Below are 12,323 nucleotides of genomic sequence, written 5' to 3'. Positions count from 1 at the left end.
AAAACTTGTTACCCAACATAATTGGACATTCAATATATTTTTCAAACTGAAAATTGAACAAAATTACGTATAATTAAAAGGTAAGGATGCAAATTGCATAAAAAAAATAATTTCAGTAACCAAAATTATGGATAGCTAGAAATAAGAGACTAAAATTACACACACAAAAAATATGAACAAAAATTTGAGACACTCCATACTTCTTAAAATAAAATAAAAATTACCCTTTATTCGGTTGATGTTTTTCATTTTGAGATGAGTGATAAAAAAAATTCCGAATTATATTTTCAAAACTGAAAATATCTTTCAGATTCTATAATTCAAAATGTGTTTTTTTTAAATACATTATGAATTATAGAATCCAATCAATATTTCTGAATTTGAAAATACTATCTAAAATGTGTAAATTGAAAAAAAAAACATTTTAGATTGTAAATTTACAATCCAAAATATATATTTTAAACAAAATGATTTTTTCGCCTTATGAGTGTATGGAGGTGAAGTAATTGAGAAACAACTTTATATGTATATTTGTAACATGCTATTCATTTGGGCCCATTCAAGAAAACCAGAATAAAACCTGTTTGTTCTATCTACAAATTCAATTCTTCTTAGGCTGATTCTCCCAGCACCATATTAATTCAGACCTGCACCCAACACACCGATGTAAAATATCCATTTTCTTCTTAATGATTTAAAATTTCTTACTTTTGAATATTATCCGTAAGTCAAATCACAAAGTTTCGGATATATAAATCCAGAACTAATATGTCACTTCTCGATTTCACCATTGAGAAGCTTACCTGGACAACATAAATGACCTTCCAGATGTCAAGATCCGTAAGCAAACATAAATGAGTTTTGGATCTCAATCCTCAGCACCATTTACAGCACACCATTCCGAATATGAAAATCCATAATTCATAACTCACTTCCGGATATGACCATCCAAAAGCTTAAATGAAATACGAAAATGACCTTCCAGATTTCAAAATCCAGAATGTATAAAAATCACTTTTGGATTTGTGCATCCGTAAACAAAAATGAAATCAAGGACAAGGTTGAGTTTTAAATTTTGCTTTTTGTGCATGTCATAAATGATATGGTGCACGAAGAAATTGCGTATGTGTTCACATGTAAAACGGGAAGATTAATTTGGGTACACTTAAGGTTTAATTACCTTTTTCGTCCCTATATTTATAGCCAACAGTCAATTTGGTACAGTGGTTTTTAAAAAATTCAATTTGGTCCCTAAGTTTTTTAAAATGTATTCAAAATGGTCATTTCTGTTAAATATCACCAAACGACGTTAAGTGGTGCTTATGTGGCAGACACGTGGATTGTGCTTACATTACTTTGGTGAATACTGAATTAGGGTTTAGGTTATTCAAATTGGAGATTTCGAATTTCTGATTTAGGGTTTCTGATATGAGGATTGCTCCCCTGGTTGGATTCTATGGTGCGCTTCCCTGCTTCGATTCCATTCGGAGGTGTGCTCCCCTCATTCGATTTTGTGGTGCGATCCCTCGTTCGAATCACAAACCACAAGATCGCACCTCCGAATTCACTCGCACCACAGAATCGAATGATGGGAGCACACCTCCAAATGGAATCGAAGTAGGGAAGCGCACCACAGAATCCAACCAGGGGAGCAATCCTCGTATTAGAAACCCTAAATTAGAAATTCGGAATCCCCAATTTGAATAACCTAAACCCTAATTTAGTATTCACTAAGCACTATCCACGTAATTTACATGTGTCTGCCACATAAGCACCACTTAATGCCGTTTGGTGATATTTAACAGAAAGGACCATTTTGAATACATTTTAAAAAACTTAGGGACCAAATTGAATTTTTTAAAAACCACTATACCAAATTGACTATTGGCTATAAATATAGGGACGAAAAAGGTAATTAAACCTACACTTAATTATGTTTAAGCAAATAAACTTAAGTTGATGCTATCAAAATCAATCTTATTCATCTTTAAAATAAATAGAAACCTAAACATTAGATAAACTTCATCTGAGGAGTTTTTAATTTGCTTTGAATTCCACACTACACCGTTTAAAAATAATAGTTCTAATGTTCTTATCCAAATGAGAAATCTCTTTTTCTTTCTTAGTTTATTGTTTTTATATCAACCTTAAACTACATGTGTCTTGCAACATTCTCCACTTTCTAATTTTCATAAAATAGAAAACAGGAGCAGGTTACAAGAAATTGCTGCAGTAAATTAGATCCATCATTTTGACTCTTTTTCTTTTATCAGAAGGATCTCTAAATATGATACAGTTCAAAAGGAAGTTATCTTGTAAATCATAAGTTCATAACTAATTACATAAACAAAGCTCCTTTATCCTATGACAAAAATGTAGCCACAGTTTGATTCTTTATCCTACACAAAATCAAGCCAAAATTGATAAAGAATTGCAGAAAGAAAACTTGTGCTAACAAGAATTTACAAGACACTGCTTTGCTTGATCATTGTTTGTTGCATCAAAATTCAATGTTGGCAGCCACACATTCTTGTGCCACCTTCACATGAACTCACCACAAACACCAAATATATCAACAAAAATGATTTATGGACACTTAAGCTCAATATACACCCAAAGAAAGAGATAAAAGAAAGAAAGGTGTCCATGTAGAATGTGATAAGAGAGATAGAGATAAATGAAGGGTATCAATTGGGTGTATACAGTATGCAAGTGTCCATATACCATTACTCGAATATTAAAATCTGATCAACCTCTCTCCCCTTTCTACACTAACCTATTCCATTGTCTTTATTCTAACCACTTCTTGGTAGTGAATCCTGATGAGTCAGTTCATAGTTTCCATCTGTAGGAACCGGAGTCTCACTGTCCTCAATTTTTGAACAAAGGAAGAAGAAAGAGGATGTGTATATTGTAATATGCCAAATGCTGTAAACATTTAAAAAGAGAATAAGATGAGATAGGGAAGAAAGAGAGAAAGAGAGAGAGGATAGATGTAATGTAAGTTTGTAATACCTGTGCCAAAACCAGTAGGATTCACTGGTTTCAAGTGTCCAGCTTATCGCTGCCATGGCCAATGCAGTAAAACCAGCAAAGGCGAATGCCAAGTGGTACCGTCTCAAAAGTGTCTTCACAAGATTATAGAGCCAACGCTTTATAGCTTGGAAGCTGCAGTGGAAGTTTATTACTATCATTTATTTAGTTACAAATGTAATATTTGAGAGAATGGATCTATTGGGAAAATGTGAATTAATTCTCCCTCTTTGGTGTAGATACAAAATGGGCACTTGCGGAAGCAATAAGCAAATAGAAGAAAAATATAACAAAAAAGAATAATGACACCGAGAATTTTTAACGTGAAAAAAACTTCCTCAACTTGAGAAATAAAAACCCACGGGACCTAGTCCAGAAAATGTCTCCACATTACAATATTTGTTTCTCTCACTCACGATAACATTCAATCTCACCCAACAAGGATGAAATACAATGTCTCTCTAGCCTTTCACTAGGATTTCTAATTTCACACAATGGTGGATATCAACTCTCTATGTTGCTCTTCTCACTTGCTTTCCTTTTCTCTTCCTCACAAGTTCCCTTTATATAGAGAATGAGAGGAAGACTTATCACATAAAGAGATAGTGGGTCATTGTGTTATATTTACATTACTATCAAATACTTTAGAATATTTATATACATGAGTTACCTTTGGTCACTAGAATGAGCTATCTAAGGAAACTAGCAAACAACCAAGGAAAACAATGAAATCTAATTAATGTATTCTAATAATCACACTCTAAACAGGTAGCATAGAGTTAGGTTATGCAACGATTATCAGAACTTTTAAGAAATGAACTTTAAGCCTAACTCAACCTTATAAAATCGGCTTATAAGGTGAGATTTTCACCCACTTATATACTATGAAATGTCCAAATCTCTAGTTGATATGGTATCTCCAACAAGAACAATAGGTTTGAGGGTTCACAACAATGGCTAATAATGAATAGGCAGTAAGTGCATGAAAAATAAAAAAAAATCAAAATTGTTGCTAATATATCTATATAATATCGTATACAAATTTATATCTCAGTATAGAGAACATACCAGTGAGAGAAGTTAAATGAGATTCCAATTGAAAGTGAAAGGGACCTATACTTTGTTGAGATTTCTATCAACCATCCAACAAAGAGACCAAGAGCACCAATCACAATCACAAGAATAACATTGGAAGACCTGCACTATTCAGCATAGAAGAATATGAAAAGGACATTAACACCTTTAATGATTGAGTGGGTGGATCTAAATTGTCCGTCTACTAGTTCAAGTACCTGGTTGCTTTTGTTGCAGCCATTAGGGCAGTAAGGATAGCAACAGCTGTGTGGATTGCCCTCTTAAATACTTCATCAATGGTAGTTAGATAAAGAAAAGTGCTAATCACAGCCATGAACGAAAGCCAGAAGTCCATGAACTGAAACATTGATATGTAAAGCCTTTGTAAACTCTCAGAAACATAAATATAGCCATTTTGCATGACATTGTATTTAGGGTCATTGGTCATAATACAAAATCTTTTTTTTTTCTTCTAGTCTAAGCATGTTGAAATGTTAAATATGATTGATGCCCATGGCTCATGCTTCCACAACATAATTCATTCCATTAGATAATCAAATTATAGAGGTCTATTTAAGTTAGTAATACTATGCCAATGGCATAACATTTCCACTTCCAAAAATTTCTCTTTATATATTTTCAGAAAGTGTAAGATGGAATTGTGGAGATGGAGCTAACCTGTAAGACATTATAGTTCAATGCACACCAGGTGCCCACATCACAAGCATGATATAGTCCACTTGAAATCCCACTGGATGTGTATAAAACCCATTCTGCTAATGCCTGCATTGAGGAAATTATTTACGGGTTTAGTAAAATAAAAAGGAAACTCTGATCTCTATGTAAAAGCAAAAACAAAATCTATATAAGGAAATAGAGTTATCAGTAGCAGCAATAGTAAAGGGAAAGAACCACCTTCTTCCGAAGGGCCCAATAGGCAGGAAGTATGGCTGCAGCATTTGATACAATGAGAAATATTGATTGTCGAACATGCCCTATACAATTTTTTAAAACTTCAATAAGGAATCTGTACACCATATTAATGAGCCAATTTTATGAATATAAAAATGAGCAATCACCTTGATGAGTTACAATCTCAATGCTGCAGTCAAAGCCTCCATGGTTTCGATCACAAGAGCAGAAGCTGATGCAAACAAGTAAATGTTTAAACTGGTAAATTCCTTAATGGGTTGGGGATCAGATGCAAACATGAAATCTGGAAACTCCACCATATGGCATTGAATTTTTTTCCTTGTGTCTCAGTCATTACCAAGGACTTTCATTATCCTTGTTCAGCAACTAAGAAAACAAATGGAATGTAAACACAGCTGGTGAATTAAGAACAAACAAAGGGCTTAAGAGAAACCTGTATGATGTTAGTCCACTAGCGTCAAACGAAAATTTACAGTCTCCATGAGAGGAACATCGTTTTGGGCATCTCTCAAGTGAAATGGACATGATACTTAGCCCTTTTACGGAATCACTGCTGCTATTAAGATGTCTTAGACCAAAACCCCAAGTTCCTTCTCTAGCATACATAATATAAAAGTTAACTTTGCTATCACTTGAGTCATACAGCGTGAAAAACATAGATGGATCAGTTCTCCTTGTCTTGTTAGCATAATAATAGTCCCAGCTATCTAGAGATGGTAATCCACCAAATCTAGCATACACTTCATAACCAATCTTTGTATCTGAGGATAGCTGTATGTGAATATTTCCTCCAGCAGCACCACGAGGAATGTCCAAAAGAAAGTAAGTCCAAATGTTATCAGATTCTCCAACGTATGATGAGTTTTTTAAAAGTGGCTCAAGAGGGAAATTGGCAGAATCATAAGATGCTCCACCAACTGGTAAATAATAGGATTCAAAAGGGGTTGAACCTCTCCTTACAAATGTCTGCAGACAACCATTTTCTTGTCAATAATTTATTCCAATGCATAATAATATTTTCAAACATCACAATACATATATACTTAATAGTAGTAAAGCAACCAAGAAAGGTAACCATTTCAGTATCCTGTTGGGTGAAGCTTCCTTAAAGAAAAGGACCAACAGACAAAAAAAATTATAGGGTTTAAAGCCCCTTTCTTAAGCACAGGCATGAGATAGTTTAAATCTTAAAGATCTAAAAATGAAGTTTATCTAAGTAAAGAAGCCAATAAGTCAACTCCAAAGGGACAAGCACATCATGTGTTCTAATGTTTTCAATGTCTGCATGATACATTCATCTCTGTTAGTGTACACATCAGATGTTACCTGAGTGCATAATTTGCTAACAGAAAGTTAATATTTATACTTTAATGTTCTTTTAATTTTCAGGATTACAAGATATGGCTATATTTGATCATATCCTGATTCTACCTATTAAATTTCTAGGCCCAAAATGCAGTTTGTAGTTCAATGCAATATCCCACGAACACAATTTAGAGCCCATTTGATCATGTTATAAAGAAAGAACTAAAGGTGACAGCATCATGCAAAGAATTCAATTACTACCTGGAGAAAGTAGCTATCCATTGTACAATTTGGTCCAGCTTTTCCAAGTGGACATTGAAGCACTTGAGATTCCACTGAATAGCAAACTCTTACATTGCTAACCGGAGTTTTTGTAAGATTGACTGGCACTATACTAATATACCAACGGCCAATTAATGGGGAATGAATAACCAGGGGACCTTTAGCTATATCAATAGAATAATCATTTGAAGTCACAGAAGGTATAGCACCATGGCGGACAAAACACATTAAACTAATATCATTTGATGGAGTAACATTGAATCTGATATTTGTTGCTGTAATGATAATTTGTTCTGCAACATTCATTATATTCAGGGAGAAGAAGTTTGGCACACCTTCATGAACACAAAATGCTTCAGAGTTACTTTTGCAAGTGACCAAATTTTCCAACATTGACTTGTTCACTTTAGTTTCCAAAGCATTAGAGACATCAGATGCTTTGCATGAAAGTGGATAAACTGAACTGTTACAGAAATCCCCACTCATCATTGAATTTGTGCATGCTTCCACACTTATATTGGCGATAAAGGAATATGATGGACCGCGGATAATCTGCAGACAGAGGAGTAATTGTTTATCCATCCACACGTGGTTAATGCATCAAGACCTTTGCTAAAGGAGATAGATGCGTCAAATGAACATTCTTTAATGTGGAAGACATAAATTTTATTCAAATGACCGTTGGCTGAAAATTCTATCACTATTACAATCAAAATAATAATCACAATATCTTCTTTTGGAAAACAATAGTTTAAAATAAGTATTATTTGTAGAAAACTTCAATTAATCTTAGATTGAATATTGTCATTTTAGAATATTTAGATCACAAGATCATTGATTAAAACTTAAAAATGTTGTCACCTGAATATACGATAAAGGGTGAAAGTAACAAATGTAGTCCACCACCAAAATTGTGATTAAAAAAAAAAGCACAATTTTCTTAAGTCATGCACAATATTATGAAAAGGTAGTAACTTTGCCAACATTATATCAACCTTTCCAATGTGTAAATGTATTTGAAAGACTGCATGCAAGGACAAAAAACTTCTACAATAGTAATGAAACATAATTTTAAACTTCTTTGGATAGAAGTTAAATATTACAATAAACCTTACCATCTTTGATTGTGTCCTTGTAGGTCCAATGCCATTGAAAAGACCAATGTACCAAACACCTGGAGATATCTGAACAATAATTTGTTATGTTTGCTCTATGCAATATTATAAAACGACAAAACAAAATTCACTAGTAAACTAACCCTTTGCAAGTAATAATAAGGATGTTAGAGATATAAAAATAACAATGTGCCATCACCTAATAACCATGGTGCAAGGTAGATTGGACAAGTACATAGTCTTCATTTCAAGCACTAGCGGGCGCTAGAGGGATGTGTCAAACGTCTTTCTACTAACAGGATGTATTGAATTCATAAATCATTAGATACTTTTTATGAATGTCAACTAAGTAAAACCAATATACGTTAACAAACAGCTTAAACTTTTAAGACAGATGGTCCTTGACAATAGGAATTTCAATTTTAAGGCAGATATATCTAAGTTAACAAAAGCAAAGGGAGACACTGAGCAATTAAAAAACAGTACTTCAAGTAAAAAGGACCTATATAACAATACCTGATTGTTTGTCAGTTTCATAGTGATATTTTTCTGCATGGGAAAGCACTGTTCCACATCTAGACCATTTATTCCTAAAGAAAATGGGGAACAAACAGTATTTATATTAGGGAAATGGCATTAGAAAGTTGTAAAAAGATATTTTCTCTTCTTTCTTGTCAAGGAGATTGACAATGAGAGAGAAAGAGCAAGTGAAAGTGGAGAACTGAAAACTGTTGTCTCCCTTTTACTGTTCCTCCAAATGAATAATGACAATTCAGAAAGAACAATCCAATTTTAAATCACAAAACCTTCTCTCTTGGTTGTTAGCTTTTTAATGAGTCATCAACATTCAAATGGAAGTAAGGGGCAGAAAAGGAAAGGGAATAAAAGATTTGAATCTCTAAATTAGTAATGTCAAAGTGATTCAAAACAAACCCAACTGGTAATAAAGAAGCATTACACATTCACGAGATCAGCACCATCCATTACCAAAGAAATAATCATAGTAGAGCATATAAATTAATGGAAGTGGTGGAAAAACTAAACATGCACTGTTGAGTCAAGACATATACCTCCTTCTTTAGAAATTATAACACCAATTTAATAAATGGTGGGAACTTGGTAAAGCTCCAATCCAACATCTTAATCATGTAAATGTGTGTGTGTGTGTGTATTGGGTATTACTAAAATGCAATTTCTAAGCCCTTAAATGAACTCATAAATATTTCTTAAAAAGAAATTTAAGACAATTTATGTTCTTGAACTTTAATTAGAAAAAAAGAGTATAATTAACTTTAGTTGAATGTAGTGAAGTGGGTCCCCTACCAGAAGTGGCTGAATCTTTGAGGGATGTGTTTAAGGCATCTGGCAGTGGAGGACTTCCATCTCTAAAGCATATTATTGGCAGTGTCTGTATTGGAACCCTTTCAATTCTAGAGATATCCTGAAAACAATGCACATATGAAGTATGAACAAATGAGGGAAGTAAATAAACCAGACACAATTAAAAGGAAAGACAAATACAGAAGGTCACTCCTCGGACTTCTTTTGTTGCACAGTCAACAATGAGAATTTAAAAAGTTACATAAAAAAGGAACATATAAATAGGATTTTTTATCATCAGAGAACTTATCATTTTCATTTTCATTCATGCAGTATGCACCTAATACAAGATAACAAAATAGAAAACTATGAAATCATCCAACAGCCACAGCTATCTATCTGATAGGGCATTGGGAATGGGATTGGGGAGATCAAGCTACTTTCGTACTCCAACACGCATACCATACTACTCGATGTGGAAGTTACACACTCCTAAATACTCAAGTTCCTATCATAGGACCACCCTTGAGAGTTGATGTCCTGGACTACATTCTACGACACTTCACTTATCCTTTTTGGTCGACTTCTTCATACCCTATTAGTTAGAGACATTGACAACTAGCTTTGGCACCAACTATAGTCACTCAGCAGTTGGAGAACCCTCCCTTAAAGGTTAGACATTGTGGTTGTGGCATCCAAGGTCTCATTAACCTCACTAGAATCCCATACTTATAACATGGGACTTGGCCCTATGGCTTGGAATTGAATCTAACATCCCACCGCACTCTGTAGCCCCAATGCTTACGCCTTACATGAGTTGAGTGTGCACTAACTAGTCCTAGACAAACACTATAATGTTGGTGTCACCACCCCTCTTTTGCAGTGGAAGACTCTGATACTCATTGATAAGAACATTAGGAGTTCCACATCACAAAAGCTAGCAATCACCAGACATTGCATATTACTTGATGGAACTTAGACACCCGATAATACCCAAGCCTCTGTCACTATGATTCTAAAATGACCCTATGTACAAAGAGGTATGAATATACTTACAATGTCTACATCTGAGTTCAATGCTATAGAGAGTGCAGAAAACCATGGTGGTAAGTCAACTGCAGCAATGGAAAACATTAAGAGAAAAGTAAGATCATCCATAAGTCATCAATTCCTTATGTAACAGAAAATGAGTTCTTTTTAATATTTAGTAGTTTGTAAAAAATAACGAATTCAAAACCATATAACTTATTGGATCACCAAAACAGAAGGAAAGGAAAATTTTTGCTTCATCAGTAATACTATCTCACCCTGTTTCCATACGAAACATATGAAAGTAAATCAGACGAGGCTGATTTTTATCCATTTTCTTGCTTATATAGGTAATCTAATGGTAGCAGTTAAATGTTACAAATTCAATGAATCACAAATTAGAGAGCAAATTACAAATATCCCCAATAAACAATACTGTATGATATGTTTCAAGTCAATTTATGATTCTTACAATGATCAAATATAGCTATATAAGCTGTATATAGCACTCTGAAATTTCTATCAGAATGACTAATAGAAAAGCATGACTCGTAATGAATAAAATAAACTCCTTAATAACATATACAACATTCACATTATTGCCAAGCTCCTAAATTTCCTTAGGCTTAATTCTTAATTCACACCTTAGCCCTCTTCTATACAAAATCATGGCAACAGTATAATTCTTAGAAATTAAGCAACCGAAGTAAGATAAAAGGAAAGCATGGAGAGAGAGATTATTCTCCAATAAATTCACCTTTACATTGAAATCCAATTGCAACCCGTTAAAATCACAAAAGATAGTGCTTCATGAACAACCAAAGACAACAACAAAGCAAATAATGATCACTATGAAGAAAGGGTCACTGCCAACAGGCTGACATACCTCTGATGTAGCGCAAATCAAAGGGCCTGAGCCTAGTCTCAGGGTACCTGAAGCTTGAAACAGTAAAGGTTTCACCTTTACCCGTGCCCACTTCATCGTTTGCAGAGAAAAGGCCAAATGAACAGGAAAAGAGCAGCAGAACAGCGAGAAGCAGATTGGGATGATACCATAGAATCAAATTGAAACCCATCTCTTTATGACTGTTGGTGTGATTTTGAGGCAAATTCTGAGATCATGAAGACGCCAGAAAGTGAGTGATGCAAAAGGGTGTTAGTTGATTAATTAAATAATAATGAGAAATCTTTGTCAGTGGAGATGTGGTAAAGACAACTAGAGGGTGAAGAGTTACGAGTGAGGGGCTATATAGTACTAAAAGTAATCACATAATTGACACAAAATCTATGATACGATGCTGCTCTTTGCTTAGTTAAGTGTTGTTGGGTTGACTTGAGTTGAGGATGTTAGACCTCGATTACTCTTCCACCTGTCATGTTTGTTTGGAATGTTCAGAACAAATAAAAATATCACAAAAAGAAATATAATCAAGATTATAATCAATAATAACTTTTTCTTTTGATTAAAAACTACTTGTTTATATATTATGCTTATAATGAATAGTTGTTTTATGTTATTTCAAGTCAGTTTGGATAATATGTATTGTTTGTTTTAAAATCCGAAGTTTTATTACAATTTTATCTTAAAAGATGTTTAAAAATATTAAGATAAAAGAATTATTTTTTGTTTTAATTTCTAAGTTATTGGACGCACGATAACAAATAGTAATTACAAAATATAGCAATTATTATATAATATTAATAGATAATTCATTATATGAGTATCTCTTAATCCTTATTTAAGCAAAAGTAACAAAAGTTTCTAAACCATGACTCGTTATTTTAAATAAGAAAAATTATACTTAAGTTCTATATGATTCTTGATTTGAGAATTTTAAAAAAATGTAATGAAAAATAAATTTATAATTAGATGATGTAAAAAATGATTAAAATAATAATATTTGGAGTTATAGGATGAATGGGAAAAAAAATAATGGATTGTTTAAATAATCACGTAGTGAACGGTTACTTTACTATATAGTTTCAATTTTCCATTTCTGTTACTTTTATTTAACTTGTTGTAAATCAACAAAAATTGAAAAAAAAGAAGTCATTTCAAAAATTGAAGATAGAATAAATAAAAAATCAAGTAAACTAAAATTAAGAAAAAAAATATTGAATCAAACTTCATATTTGATTTTATAATTTAATCAAAACAAATATATATATATATATATAATTAACATTTATAAAAATAATAACGACTAATATTTGAATTATATTTCTGGATTA

The 12,323-nt window shown here is 33.0% G+C and overlaps 1 protein-coding gene across 2 annotated transcripts; it reads right to left on the bottom strand.

The window, feature by feature from the left end:
- Positions 1 to 2,291: 2,291 nt before the first annotated feature.
- Positions 2,292 to 11,440, bottom strand: LOC137827012 (uncharacterized). Of its 2 annotated transcripts, XM_068633200.1 has the most exons (15): positions 10,978 to 11,386; positions 10,119 to 10,177; positions 9,066 to 9,183; positions 8,259 to 8,332; positions 7,743 to 7,811; positions 6,963 to 7,179; positions 6,607 to 6,791; positions 5,474 to 6,006; positions 5,187 to 5,251; positions 5,023 to 5,102; positions 4,786 to 4,890; positions 4,326 to 4,465; positions 4,102 to 4,230; positions 3,016 to 3,168; positions 2,292 to 2,928 (listed from the first exon to the last, which is right to left on the bottom strand). In XM_068633200.1, exons 1-15 carry the CDS (start codon positions 11,165 to 11,167, stop codon positions 2,796 to 2,798), a joined length of 2,250 nt encoding a protein of 749 aa, XP_068489301.1. In that variant the 5' UTR covers positions 11,168 to 11,386; the 3' UTR covers positions 2,292 to 2,795. The 2 variants fall into 2 exon arrangements, with proteins under 2 accessions (XP_068489301.1, XP_068489300.1); XM_068633199.1 differs by having other exon boundaries at positions 6,607 to 7,179; positions 10,978 to 11,440.
- Positions 11,441 to 12,323: the final 883 nt, after the last annotated feature.

This window comes from Phaseolus vulgaris, chromosome 8 (assembly GCF_000499845.2).
Source record: "Phaseolus vulgaris cultivar G19833 chromosome 8, P. vulgaris v2.0, whole genome shotgun sequence".
Classification (NCBI taxonomy): domain Eukaryota; kingdom Viridiplantae; phylum Streptophyta; class Magnoliopsida; order Fabales; family Fabaceae; genus Phaseolus; species Phaseolus vulgaris.
The sequence above is the reverse complement of the archived record's forward strand: the minus strand, read 5'-3'. Positions and strand labels throughout refer to the sequence as shown.